The sequence below is a fragment of the Dysidea avara genome, chromosome 7 (genome assembly GCF_963678975.1).
Source record: "Dysidea avara chromosome 7, odDysAvar1.4, whole genome shotgun sequence".
Taxonomy (NCBI): Eukaryota; Metazoa; Porifera; class Demospongiae; order Dictyoceratida; family Dysideidae; genus Dysidea; species Dysidea avara.
In genome coordinates this window covers 1,773,176-1,786,132 of record NC_089278.1, presented here as the reverse complement: position 1 = coordinate 1,786,132, position 12,957 = coordinate 1,773,176, and the positions used below count along the sequence as shown (strand labels likewise).

Below are 12,957 nucleotides of genomic sequence, written 5' to 3'. Positions count from 1 at the left end.
CTCTTTCAGTAATTCTGCTTCACGTGTACAATCCTTAAATTGTGTCAAACGATATCCAATAATGAACAGTGAATAACTCTGCACAAATTCATGTTTTATATTTATCCATTATTTGCGAGTGCAACTTACTCCAAAGCAAATGAGAAAATACAGTGGTAGCTGAAAACATCACATTACAAGTGGTTAATGATGGATAGATTGTGACTCACAGGGTAGAGTACTTCTTGTAAAGATGGGGAGGCATTAATTGGAATAGCGTTTGTGAGTAGCCCCAACCATACCGCGAACGTTATTCCAATAACAAGTAACCATTGAATCAACTTCGTCATCTCACCAATACCTGTATATGTTGTGACTGATCAATCATTCCAATTTAGTGTAGACAACCCGAGAATTTACGTACCCTGACGAAAATTTACGTACCCTGGCGAGAATTTACGGAGTCCGGTTATTTTACTATTGTACTCGTGGCAAAGAAATCATGAGCGGTTTCAAAGGATACAAGAAAGATGACGAGGAAGGTTATTAGAGTATAATTAGCTATGTCGTTTTGTTGCTGTGCTCTACGATGCCTGATAGTTGAAATGTGGACATCGTAATTTCTTGCTGCTTTGATCAAAGATAGTGTAGTTGCGTTTCTTTGTTTAATGTCGTTAGTATGGTTGTCTTTAAACATCGTGTTAAAGTGTAGTCACTGGGTTGTGTAGTTTTCTCAAAACCACTATCAAATTATTTTGTATCCCGTGATCTTCAAAATGTCTCGCCGCGTGAATACAGGTAACGCCGGGGGCTCTCCGTTTCAAGGACTGGAGAAGACAGCCGTGCTGCAGGAGGTTAGTGTATTTGTTATGTTGTGTACAATATTAACGTAATGAAAATGTGACAATATTGCTTACTGCAATAGTATTATCACCTTATTTAAAGGGTAATGACTGTTTGCAGATGTGGGTGAAGAATTATGCTGTAAGCTTTAAAAGTTTGAATAAACAACCGAGCATGCCAAATTGGTGTTTTGGAAAATCCGGCTTGATCAAAAACATTAGAGAATGACATTTATTGTTAATGTATTGAGGTACTGCATTTTTCAGTGGTAGCTATATAGTGTGCGTTACACAATTGACACGTATTACTTACCATGTATATCAGGTTGATACAGTGCAAAAGAACCTTTTCCTGATTGTTACATTAGTACTTAATTTTGTTTACTAATTGCCTAGAGCTACCTTTCATACAGAGAATAATATCGTCACCACCATGTCTAGTGAAACACTCTAGATACAAACAAGAGTTTGTGAAATGTACATCATAGGTCCTTACAACACAGTTGCATACATTATGTTTTCCAGGGAAGTGCCCAACAATCAAGATGCTGCCTGGGAATTTTATGCACACACTACACACACACGCACACACACAAATTAGCTGGCACGTACCTACAGCCATTGCCTAAGTATGTTCCTCATTTTAACAAATATCTTCTGATCTTTGATGTCATGCTGAAATGCTTTTTTTTGTTTATTTGTTTTAGGCCCGGACATTCAACAATAACAATATTAATGCCCGCAAATGTGCAGTCGTCCTCACAAAGATTCTCTACCTCATCAATCAGGGGGCCAACTTCACAACCACTGAGGCTACTGAGACGTTCTTTGCCATCACCAAGTTGTTCCAGTCTAAAGATGTAATAATAACAACTACACACACACACACACACACACACACACACACACACACACACACACACACACACACACACACACACACACACACACACACACACACACACACACACACACACACACACAGAGTTCAAGATAATGTGTAACTGTTGGCCATTTACTTGCCACACAAACTTAATATTGGATAACAGCCACATGTACCATATACTGGTGATCACTAAATGGCTTGTCCACTTGTCTTATTTTGAACTCTGCATCATGGGTTCATGGTACTCCTTTAATGCCTCCCCCTTCCCTGTAGGTGACGTTGAGAAGACTGGTATACCTAGCTATCAAGGTGATGTCATCAATAGCAGATGATGTCATTATTGTCACTAGTAGTCTCACTAAGGACATGACTGGCAAGGTAAGATGATGGATTTATCGATGGTATAAGACTTGGTGATTGTGTAGGAGGAGATGTACAGGGCTCCATCCATTAGGGCACTTTGCTCTATCACAGATGTAAGTTATGTTGTTGGCTCTGCATGTTATAGTATTACGTGTTTGATACTTCTGTATTATGTTAAATGGTGTTATAGCATAAATATTATGGCTACTAGATTTTCCATCCATGAAATGAGTAGTCGTTTCATACAGATGTCACTGATAATTCGTACACTTTTCATAGGCACAATCCCTACTACCGTATAAGTAAACCCTTCCACCTTGTGGCCATGCTGAAGTGCCCCTTTATTATTAGGACATGGAGAAGTGTCCAGTATTTATGTTTCAAGTCAACAAATTTGCCTTCATACACAATTTCACATTCAAAATGTTTTATAGGGACAGTGCATATTTTCAGGGCGTGGTGTGGTGTGGTAGCTAGACAGTTGCGGCTTTTATTTTGAGTTGCAACTTACAGAACCACTTTCTTATCGAGTACTTGAATACACTTTTACTGTAGAACACAATGATGCAAGCTATTGAGCGTTACATGAAGCAAGCCATTGTGGACCGTAATCCAAGTGTGGCCAGTGCTGCCTTAGTATCTGCTATGGTAAGCAGCACTGTATGTTATATAACTGATGATCATCCTTCCATAGTCTATTGTACACAAGGGAGGTATGGATGTTGTTAAACGATGGATGAATGAGGCACAAGAAGCACTTAGCTCAGACAACATCATGGTCCAGGTATTAGTATTACAGAATTGTCTGTTTAAGAAGTCTTAATAATCTGTAGTACCATGCTCTTGGCCTGTTGTATCATCTACGAAAACATGATCGGTTGGCAGTATCTAAGATGGTGACAAAGCTAACCAAGTCTTCACTGCGTTCACCTTTTGCTTACTGTTTACTGGTAAGCATCACCTAGTTTGTTTTATTGTATCAACTGCTCTTTATGCTCTCTTAGATTCGTATAGCATGTAAAGTATTGGAAACTGAAGAGAGAAAATCAGAAAGTTCATTGTATGATTTCCTTGAGAATTGTTTACGGCACAAGAGTGAAGTGAGTAATGAATGATGTCACATTTCATGTGCTACATTGTACATACCCAGATGGTAGTGTATGAAGCAGCTAGAGCCATGGTGAACATTGACAATGTTACTGCAAGAGAACTACAACCTGCAGTGTCTGGTAAGTCCAGCTTGTTTGTCACTAGTTATTGAGTGATTTACCATTGTTGTGTAGTACTGCAACTATTTCTTGGCTCTCCTAAGCCGACTATGAGATATGCTGCAGCAAAGACATTATCACGTATTGCCATGGTACATCCCACGTCTGTGACCTCCTGTAACATGGACCTTGAGACGCTCATCACCGATAGTAACCGTAGTATTGCCACCCTGGCAATCACAACTCTGCTGAAGGTGTGTCCAGTAGATCATGTGATCAGCATGTGTGAGGTGGTGTTTTATAGACCGGAAATGAGAACAATGTGGAGCGACTAATGAAACAAATCTCATCATTTATGTCAGAGATTTCCGATGAGTTTAAAACAGTTGTGGTAGATGCTATCCACTCACTGTGTCTCAAGTTCCCACGGAAACACCACGTGTTGATGACCTTCTTATCAAACATGCTACGAAATGAAGTAATAACCATAGCACCATAATATAATATTTTATGACATCACCTCACAGGGAGGGGTAGAGTACAAGAAGGCCATTGTTAACACTTTGATTAGTATCATTGAAGAGAACAGTGATGCTAGGGAGGCAGGCTTGGCACATTTGTGCGAGTTCATTGAAGATTGTGAACACATTGATCTTGCCATTCGAGTGCTCCACCTACTGGGTCGCGAGGGATCGAGGACACGTAACCCTTACCAGTATATCAGGTTTATATACAACAGAGTAATCCTTGAGAAGCCACCAGTTAGGGCAGGTATGGTAACATAATTTATTATTTTAGTGGTGATGTGTGTTTGTAGCTGCTGTGGCATCACTGGCTAAATTTGGTGCATCATGTGATGAACTATTGGACAGTGTTATAGTCTTATTGGATAGGTATGACTTGTGTACATTGGCTGTGTATACTGTCAAGTGTTGTGATATAGGTGATGTTTTAGCCATGGTCATAGTCTATACCATTGTGATCAATGTGTTGCTTAACAAGTCTGTTTATTTTGTTTTACTAGTAAAGTGCATTAATAGGCAAGCAAGGAAAACAACACTGGCTAAGTAGATAGAGTGTGTCAGAGTAGGTTGGTCGCACATCATCAAGTATCTCAAAAAGTTCAACCTCAACACCTCAGTATCAGTATAAAGTATTTCTGGCACTATGGGCTCCTGGTATTTCTAATGTGTGATTTGGTAACTGTTCCATGGGCCTTTCTTCATCCACCCAACACTTTGTGTGGCTTTTTTTTCCTATATAAGAAACAAGTGTTACATTATGCATACTTCTTGTGAATGTGACAGGACATCATAATAATAGTGCCAATTTGTTTGGTTGTGTGATCACACATACTAAGTAGCACATCAAATGGTGACCGACCTCCTCTGTTACAATGTAGTGTTATGGAGGTACCTGCCATTTAATTATGCTGTTGTATATACCAATTGGTATGTGACTTGTTCAATGTTCCTATCTTCTTTGTGTGTGTGTGTTAAGATGTTTACTAGATAATGACAATGAAGTAAGGGATAGAGCAATACTATATTTGGAAGTGTTGAAGAAACGGCAAAAATCACTGTCCACTCAGTATATCTTATCTGGTAAGATCACATGATGCATGGAACAAAATGATCACGTGTCTGACAGGATTGGGTGTGTCCATTGTTGGACTGGAGCGAGCCCTGCTGCAGTATACCAAGGAACCAACCATGTCCCCATTTGATATTAAGAGTGTACCAATAGATACAGCTCCACTGGTCCCTAAACAAAGTATGTACTTAACTACATGTTACTTAAATCCTCAACCATAACTCCACACATTTTATATTGAATACATATAGTTATATACGTAGTAAAATATTAAGTGTAGAAGTTGTAAGACACAAATTACTCTCAGACCTGCTACATTGTATGATAAGCTTACACTTTAGGTAAAGCTGAGGTGAGTGCTGCAAGTGTAACAGCTGCTGTTCCTATGGCTACTAGACAAGATGTTTATGTTGGTGAGTGTATATGTTACTATTGAGTGGCTAGTGAAACGTGTGGATTAGAACAACTGGCCGCCATCCCAGAGTTTGCTCAGCTAGGGAACTTGTTCAAGTCAAGTGAGAAGGCAGTGGAATTGACTGAGAGTGAAACAGAATATGTTGTGTGTTGTGTTAAACACACCTTCCAAAAACACATCGTCTTTCAAGTATGACACACAACAACAACATCATCTGTTACTATATCCCACTAGTTCAATATCACTAACACTCTCAATGATCAACTACTAGAACAAGTTAAGGTGGAAATGGAAGAACCGGAAGGCTACCAAGTCATCTCTTACATTCCAACTCCCAGTCTTCCTTACAACCAACCAGGCACTTGTTATACGTTGGTTGAGATCACTGACCCTGATGCAAGTATGCTCCAATGGTTGGTTGTAGCTATGTAGTGTTATATTGGTGTGTATTTCAGTTAGTGGTACTTTCTTGAACACATTAAAGTTCCAAGTGAAGGATTGTGACCCAACTACTGGGGAGCCTGACAATGATGTTGGATATGCTGATGAATATGTGGTGAGTGTAGCTCTGTGTGCTTTATGTCTGGCATAACAGGTGTGGGGCATTGGGTACCCATGCCTTCACCTGTATATACATAGAACAGCCTCCTATGAGAATTTACCACCACTGACGTGTACTATAGATACCACACTTATAACACAGGATTGGAACCTCTGTTTCACGTGGCAGCATTCCTTGTTTTTCAGAACCTTAGTTGCATTGCTATCTCTGTTACTATGCTATGTTATCACAAGATGGTAATTGGCAGGAGCTGTAAGTCATGGAGCCTAGATTTGTAATCACTAACTCTAGACACATAATTACTGCACTTGTCAGTTAGAAATACTCGAAATAGGTACACACACTCACAGATGTTCATTTTATTGTGTGGTTGTACACAACCCTTACTGAAGTTGCATCTACCATATTTCCTAGTATAAAAAAGCCCACGAATTTATTTCCACTCATGAATCAGCTGAAACATCTTGTTGCAGCTGCTGTTGAAATGTGTTTGACAAGTTGGGTTTCAGTAGTTGTAGTAAGGCTACCCCTTTCCCTGGCTTTCATTTAGAACCAGATGGTTATTTGAATGTGACTTTTATATAAGGAAATACAGTACGGGTAACTAGACTTTAAAACTTTTGTGGTCCTTCTCTAATTGACAGGTAAATCCATGAGGAGCATGTAACTTGATTGTACATATTATTGTTATTGTGTCTGCAAACAAAGCTTCCAATCATGTGGTATTAGTATAGTTTGTAGGCACCTGCAGTGTGTAGTCTAAAGGTTGGGCATGGCCACAAACAAGAGGGTTTGCTTGATATTTTGCAGTCAATGTGGTTGGTATCACGAATGAGCCAGATTTGAATGGGGTTGCTCGGGTTATTCTAGTTGAATCCCAAACTTTGGATGCACAATCTATAGATTCCGCAATAACATCTTCTCTTGATTTGGACATGTTTAGTTTGACGGGTTCTTGGAAACTAAACTGATTAAGCTGAGAGTATTGCAAGGTCACACTCTGTGCCATGACTCTGATATTGTCGTGGTTCAATTTTTAACCTTGCTACATTTTGTCTTCTATTTATAGCCATTATCACTTAACTAATTATACTTCAAGTGGCCATTAAATAGAGACAACATTTCCACCCCCTACAGCTGGAAAACATTGACATCACATTGGCAGATCATGTCCAGCGATTAGTGAGACCAAACTTTGCTGTCAGTTGGGATGAGATTGGTGAAGAGAACCAAGTGGAAGAGACATTTACACTGTCTTCTATGAAGGACATTGAAGGTACCACCATAATTGCTTGCAATTGTACTAATTCTTGTTCTATTAGATGCTGTCAAACAAATGATTGCCTTTATGGGCATGCAGCCATGTGAACGCTCGGATGTAGTCGAGAAGAAATCATCTCACATGCTGCTGTTGTCTGGAGTCTTCCGTGGAGGACACGATGTGTTAGTGAAGGCCAAACTAGCTATGAGTCAGGCAGTCTCAGCAAAGATCACTGTCAGAAGTGACCACCTTGGTGTCTGTGAGCTAGTGGCCGCGTCAGTGGCATGACGAACTTAATGCAATAGTTGCCAATACAAAATGATACATAACTTATACTCTGTTATAGCAGTCACCACCTTCTGCTTCTTGCAATGTATTTCAATATACATATTATATTTAACATCTTAATGATAAATTGTCATGTGGTTGGCGTTATGCTTGTTACCTGTCCTGCAGACACTACACAAATAACACATAAAATTTGTCACATATTGTACTCAATATATCTTACCAGTTTCTGACTGTTGTTGTATAATGTATTCATCTGTATCAACTGATGGTGGTAGATTCATTTTATCTGCTTTTATAAACTACACAGAACATGGTAACGTCTACATAACACATCACAGACATACCTCCCTATATTTCTGGAGGTATAGCTTTAGTGGTTCCATGTAAGTATCAAACCCCAGGGTGGTCATGGCATATAATATATCATCTCCAGTGATGGTCTTTCGTTTCTCCTGTATACAGCGATCATTGGCCCTAAGAGACTTGGTTAAGGACCATGACGCGACTGACTGTTTTATAAGGATACTCGCTGGCAATAAAACTGATGAACTCTGAGACGCACTCCTGCATACACTCCTTGGAGTCTTTACCAACCTGTTAGAGCCATCAATATGTGGGTCTGTGGTCACATAACTCTTACCCTGCCATTAGGTGGAAGGGCATTCTTCATGATACGACCAACATTGGCAATTGGTAAAAACCTGTCCTATAGAGGTCATGATTACTGTATACGTGTTGTTTAAACCTTACTTGTTCTTTATACACTGCAACATCTTTCTTCTTCCTCACTGGCTCTCGTGGTGTAAAGTCAAACCTTAAGTTCTGAGGGTCATCAGTGATTGAGTCAAATTCTGTAAGACCATTTAATCAACATAACAATGATATTACATCACCCAAACCTGTTACATCTTGTTGTAGCACATGTGAAAGATCTCCAGTAATGTGGGGTAGTAAGTGTAACGATGCCTCACTGGTCCGTGGTGACACGGAAGTATCCGGGATAGTTAGGTCTTGTTGAGCATGCTCAGTTTGTGTGGCTGCACTATTGGTGGTCACGAGGTTACTTGATAAAGCAGCTGTTATCTGGGCCAGTAGTTCAGGGGTGAGGTTAAGTGCTTGTTGTCCTTCCCCCAACTCGCCAGAATCACATAATCCGGCCAATATGCTAGCCACAGGATTTGTCGCTTCACGTGACAACGGATGCGTTGACTGAGCAGTTAGGCCGAACGACTGGACGTCTTGGCCGTCCACTTCATCTGGCAAATTGAGACCTGCCTCCATACGGCGAGCTCTGTTGAATGTTGAATATGAAAAGAAATATCACACTCTACATTTTAATACAAACAGGATCTCTTAAACTATCTCACAACTCTAACACACATGGTTGTCTCATGCCGTAGCTAAGGATAAAACTAACCAATAGTCCAGCTTCTCTAATAAGGCAATCTGGTTGGTTGTAGCTTGCGCCAATCGTAAGGTGAGCCTTACAAAGTAATTAATTGATTTGGGCGTGCGCTTAATAGCGCGTTTATTGGAATTATAAGCGGGAGTGACCCTATCCTAAAAACATGTTGGTCACTGTGAAGGTATTAGGAGGAGCGGAACACACGTTAGATGTAAGAGACTTTTTCTTGAATTTTCCTGTATAAATAAAATCTGTTTTGTGGATGCATTCGTATTAAAACACTTACAAAAACAGGTAGCACCGGACACTCCCGTGATACGAGTGAAACAGGTTCTTGCTGAAACGTTAGATCAACCAACTGCCAGCCAGAGACTAATTTTCAAAGGAAAAGCTTTATCAGGTGCTTCATGGTGTAGTTCAACAGAGTTTACCTTACTAACATCTTATAGATGATAAAGCATTAAAGTTCTACAATGTTGTCAATGGCAGTAAACTTAACTTAGTGGTAAAGCCAGTAGCTGCTACTGCTGCAACTCCAGCAACTCAAGCACAGCAAACAACTACCACAACTACTAGTGCTGCACAAGAACCAACTAGGAAGGGAAGGTTTCAGACACTACTACAACAATACCTTCAACAACATTACTCCCAAGAAGACGTCACTAAACTAATGGTTGAAGTCAACAAGGTATCATATGGTGGGGATTGTTTACTGTATTATCACTATCATACAATACAGGGTATACATGATTTAGTCCATAATCTCAACCTTGATGATGTTGAGAATATAGCAGTACGCAACCTTGAACAACAGCCAAGTAATAAATAAGATGAAAACATTTACTATATAGTAATGTACAATACGGAATAAGTTTTTCTTTGAAACTATTTTGTAGTTTGTGGTATGCTGAGGTGACAATGGTTCGAGTGGGTCTCTCCAATAAAGTGGTTAAGAGATGCACTGTCATAAGAGGTTGATGCCATTCCAGCATAAGTCATAACAAGGGGCACCCACTGGAACATCTGATGCACAAGGTGTGCATCAGATGGAGTTAACCAGTGGGTGCTTAACCTCAGCAACCAGTCTGCTTGGCATCAGCACCTGATGCTTTAGTAAGTTCCATTGTGGTAAATGTCTCCGAGCAGGTGGGGTGTATGCCAATGCTTGCATCAAAGTCAGCTTTGGTAGCTCCAAGCTTCATTCCTACTACGTATCCCTGTGTAATCTCACCAGCATTGGGCCCTAGTACATGAAAACCCAGGACTCTCTCCTGTGTACAAAGGTGATATAACTAAGAGCCTGATAAGCAGTGTTCTTACATTATCTAGTTTGTTGCAGACTAGTTTACCATAACAAGTATTGTCTTCTCTCGCAGCCACAGTCCACTCCAGTGGCTTGAAGTAAGTGTGGTAGACCTGTTAGCATACAGTGAATGTATTAGAATACAATGGGTGTTAGCATACTTCAATGTTGTTCTCTCCAAATATGGCAATGGCATCCTCTTCAGGCAAGCCAATAGAACCATACTCCAGAGGTGTGAACACAGTAGTTGGGACATTGATATAGTCACACTAATAATATGGCAGTAATTTGTCAGCTTACTGTGTTGGTAGTTAACTCACTTCTAGTTTTCCAGTGCCATATAGCCTTCTAGCTAATAGCTTACCAGCTTGAATAGCAACTGGTGTAAGCTCTTCCTTGCCTTTTAGTACATCTCCAATGGCATAAATATGTGGTACATTGGTCTGCTCATACACGGTAGGAATCTTTCCAGTCCTATAAAATATTATGACAGTATTCCAGGATGTGACCTCAATGATGTGTCAGTCATGAGAGGTATGCTGACTGTTAGTCATGTGATTATCGTAGCCATACATAGCAAAACCACATCCCACTAGTTTTCAATGGTAACCCACAAGTTAACAGTAAACTACACTTGTATAATGCTGCACTTCATAAAATAGCAGGTTTATCAGATCACTGCTCTAATACAGTGACTAAATGAGCACATACTTTTCATCCACTATTACTCCAGCCTTGTCCAGTCCAATACCTGAAGTACATGGGTCCCTACCCACTGCTATTAACACTGTGTTGAACTCCTCAGAGCCAACTTCATTTGTGCTTGTGTTTTTATACTCAACCCGCAGCTTACGAGGAGGTCCTTCTTCAACAAGTTCCACCTTCATAAGATATGTAACTTCAGTATTAGTACATGTTGAACTAGTACCTTAGTTGGGATTACTTTCTTAAAGAACTTTACACCATGTTCAGCCATATACGCACCTGCCTTTTCAGCCATTTGCTACAACAGTGAACATTAAGATTGCTATCTTTCAGGTGTTAATTTATTACCTGATCAAATCCTCTCAAGAAGATGGATCGTACCATACAGCTGGTGTCAAATCCAAATGCTGCTAAAAATCCTGCACATTCCAAAGCAACATATGATGCTCCAATGACAAGGGTCTTCCCAGGAGGATGAGGCAGTGAGAAGAGGTCATCACTACTAATACAATATTCCTTGTAGCCTGGAAGATCAGGATACCTGGGTCGACCACCTGTCAGGAATACAATTGTTCAGTAAAACTCTTTTGTGAGCTAACAAACCTGTTGCTATGACAAAACGTGCTGCTGTCATAACTTCTTCTTTGCCACGACGATTGACACACTATACAAACAGCAGACATGGTAACATACCCAACAACAGCACAATGGGGGTACTGTGTAATCCAGAAACTTAAGTTATAAGGCATATAAAAGTGTAGCTACCCCTTAGGAGTCAGAAAACAAGGAGACATTGCATGCAGGTAGGGAAACTTCCTCCAACTTCACAGTCACAGGGATTACAATAAAGAATGCTTGTATAGTCAAGTACCTTTACAGTGTGTGAATCAATGAATTCCCCATATGAATTGCTATACTTTACTTCCTTGTCACGTAATGCTACCCTATAGCCCCAGTTGAGGGAACCAATGTGATTCTGCAACAGAAAATGATTAAGGAGGTGAGTAGATATACTAGTTATTAAACTCACCTGAATAGCTGACACCATTGTGGACCAGTCATGTTTAACTGTGTGTGATAAAGTAATACACAATTTAACAACAGACATAAGAGCTAACTGACCAGCATCAGGCATCAACCATCCAAATTTCTTGGAGTCATCCAGTCCATGGCCTGTAGTGCACATGATAACAGCACCCTAGACATGTGATAAAGTGTACCCAACAGAGCTCCTTGATGCATCAGCTTCTTAGGAATGCAGCCAACATTGACACATGTGCCACCCAAGCCTGAAAGAAGTTGCAAGATGTACCTTGCAAGTCTGTAATGCAGTACTCACCCCACGTAGTACCCTGTGGAGTTGGCTTCACATAATCCAAGCAACAAACTCTAGCACCCAACTTTCCAAGCTCCTATAATAATGTTAACACCGTCTTTACAACAAAGCTCTTGTTATAAAATGGAAAAAAATGTCACCGTTGATCCTAAATAGAATAGCGTGAACACTCACCTTAGAGCAAGCCAGCCCGCCTGATCCTCCCCCAATAACTATCACATCATAGTCATACTTGTGATCAGTGATGGTGGGATCCAGCCTCTTCTGTCCCGCCAAAATCATTCTACTTAGCTTGCCACTGGAGAAGGCAGCTAGAGTGCTGTCACACCCACCCACGTGATCACCGTTTACAAACACATTAGGTACGGTGTTCAACTTAGTAATATCTGCTAGTGCCTCTTGTACCGCGGCACCATTGTCTGTGCGTGATAAGATAGCTTATCATGAGAGTAGAAGGTGTGCACGCTTACCAGTTTTGTCTAGCTCAATGTATGTCGCGTCTACTAGCATCTTTTTGAACAGCAGCTTTACCTAGTGGAAAACCATCGTTATAAGGTGAAGACACAAAGTCAATAACTTTTCTTACTCGATCACAAAAGGGACAAGTAGTTTTGCTGTAGACCAGTACGTGAGTAGACTGGATGAGGTCTAACACTTTCTTCCTTAATTCCGCCATCACGAAAGATTGCTTCACAGGAGGAGCACAATCGTACGAATCCTCCGAGCGCTTCACCTTGATAGCTGAGGTTGCAACGTTTTTATATCTGACAACTGTTTGATCTGGTCAGGTGACGTGTGAGTTGACGTG

General features: G+C 40.4%; 5 protein-coding genes across 6 annotated transcripts in view; 2 read left to right on the top strand and 3 right to left on the bottom strand.

The window, feature by feature from the left end:
• Positions 1-434, bottom strand: part of LOC136260556 (dolichol-phosphate mannosyltransferase subunit 3-like) — a 575-nt gene extending 141 nt beyond the window's left edge. The window contains exons 1-3 of the mRNA XM_066054346.1: positions 210-434; positions 130-159; positions 1-78 (exon numbers count right to left, since the gene is read on the bottom strand). Coding sequence (XP_065910418.1) covers positions 1-78; positions 130-159; positions 210-329 — 228 coding nt within the window. The 5' untranslated portion in view covers positions 330-434. The remainder of the gene's footprint in view (positions 79-129; positions 160-209) is intronic.
• On the top strand, positions 412-7,535 carry LOC136260547 (coatomer subunit gamma-2-like). Of its 2 annotated transcripts, XM_066054334.1 has the most exons (22): positions 412-521; positions 778-833; positions 1,529-1,681; positions 1,981-2,085; positions 2,133-2,183; positions 2,626-2,718; positions 2,765-2,854; positions 2,904-3,020; positions 3,075-3,170; positions 3,221-3,299; positions 3,354-3,532; positions 3,583-3,756; positions 3,806-4,049; positions 4,096-4,171; positions 4,779-4,882; positions 4,929-5,051; positions 5,213-5,284; positions 5,333-5,475; positions 5,521-5,686; positions 5,742-5,842; positions 6,986-7,124; positions 7,171-7,535. In XM_066054334.1, exons 1-22 carry the CDS (start codon positions 482-484, stop codon positions 7,395-7,397), a joined length of 2,628 nt encoding a protein of 875 aa, XP_065910406.1. In that variant the 5' UTR covers positions 412-481; the 3' UTR covers positions 7,398-7,535. The 2 variants fall into 2 exon arrangements, with proteins under 2 accessions (XP_065910406.1, XP_065910407.1); XM_066054335.1 differs by lacking the exon at positions 778-833 and having other exon boundaries at positions 433-521.
• Positions 7,403-9,344, bottom strand: LOC136260553 (uncharacterized). Its single transcript, XM_066054342.1, has 8 exons — positions 8,818-9,344; positions 8,300-8,691; positions 8,151-8,251; positions 8,041-8,106; positions 7,927-7,994; positions 7,745-7,874; positions 7,621-7,699; positions 7,403-7,568 (listed from the first exon to the last, which is right to left on the bottom strand). The coding sequence occupies exons 2-8, from the start codon at positions 8,679-8,681 to the stop codon at positions 7,528-7,530; spliced, it is 867 nt and encodes a 288-aa protein (XP_065910414.1). The 5' UTR covers positions 8,682-8,691; positions 8,818-9,344; the 3' UTR covers positions 7,403-7,527.
• LOC136260555 (ubiquitin-like protein 4A) lies at positions 8,865-9,693 on the top strand. Its single transcript, XM_066054344.1, has 4 exons — positions 8,865-9,016; positions 9,100-9,205; positions 9,255-9,493; positions 9,545-9,693. The coding sequence occupies exons 1-4, from the start codon at positions 8,969-8,971 to the stop codon at positions 9,632-9,634; spliced, it is 483 nt and encodes a 160-aa protein (XP_065910416.1). The 5' UTR covers positions 8,865-8,968; the 3' UTR covers positions 9,635-9,693.
• LOC136260549 (thioredoxin reductase 1, cytoplasmic-like) lies at positions 9,619-12,957 on the bottom strand. Its single transcript, XM_066054338.1, has 16 exons — positions 12,736-12,957; positions 12,620-12,680; positions 12,324-12,568; positions 12,153-12,225; positions 12,034-12,102; positions 11,936-11,986; positions 11,844-11,881; positions 11,685-11,789; positions 11,417-11,477; positions 11,162-11,367; positions 11,037-11,111; positions 10,820-10,989; positions 10,429-10,582; positions 10,270-10,377; positions 10,126-10,221; positions 9,619-10,076 (listed from the first exon to the last, which is right to left on the bottom strand). The coding sequence occupies exons 1-16, from the start codon at positions 12,823-12,825 to the stop codon at positions 9,879-9,881; spliced, it is 1,800 nt and encodes a 599-aa protein (XP_065910410.1). The 5' UTR covers positions 12,826-12,957; the 3' UTR covers positions 9,619-9,878.

Bases quoted from the DNA above. Each gene is read 5' to 3' on its own strand.
- LOC136260547 (XM_066054334.1), top strand. From the start codon at position 482: ATGAGCGGTTTCAAAGGATACAAGAAAGATGACGAGGAAG. The intron at 4,050-4,095 runs GTATGGTAACAT...GTGTGTTTGTAG, and splicing joins GAAGCCACCAGTTAGGGCAG to CTGCTGTGGCATCACTGGCT. The intron at 4,172-4,778 runs GTATGACTTGTG...GTGTGTGTTAAG, and splicing joins GTTATAGTCTTATTGGATAG to ATGTTTACTAGATAATGACA.
- LOC136260553 (XM_066054342.1), bottom strand. From the start codon at position 8,681: ATGGAGGCAGGTCTCAATTTGCCAGATGAAGTGGACGGCCAAGACGTC. The intron at 8,252-8,299 runs GTTTGGGTGATG...ATGGTCTTACAG, and splicing joins GCTACAACAAGATGTAACAG to AATTTGACTCAATCACTGAT. The intron at 7,875-7,926 runs GTATCCTTATAA...CAAGTCTCTTAG, and splicing joins ATCAGTTTTATTGCCAGCGA to GGCCAATGATCGCTGTATAC.
- LOC136260555 (XM_066054344.1), top strand. From the start codon at position 8,969: ATGTTGGTCACTGTGAAGGTATTAGGAGGAGCGGAACACACGTTAGAT. The intron at 9,206-9,254 runs GTGCTTCATGGT...AACATCTTATAG, and splicing joins CAAAGGAAAAGCTTTATCAG to ATGATAAAGCATTAAAGTTC. The intron at 9,494-9,544 runs GTATCATATGGT...CATACAATACAG, and splicing joins TAATGGTTGAAGTCAACAAG to GGTATACATGATTTAGTCCA.
- LOC136260549 (XM_066054338.1), bottom strand. From the start codon at position 12,825: ATGGCGGAATTAAGGAAGAAAGTGTTAGACCTCATCCAGTCTACTCAC. The intron at 11,882-11,935 runs GTCAGTTAGCTC...TATCACACACAG, and splicing joins ATGGTTGATGCCTGATGCTG to TTAAACATGACTGGTCCACA. The intron at 11,112-11,161 runs GTAATAAATTAA...TCACTGTTGTAG, and splicing joins TCTTGAGAGGATTTGATCAG to CAAATGGCTGAAAAGGCAGG.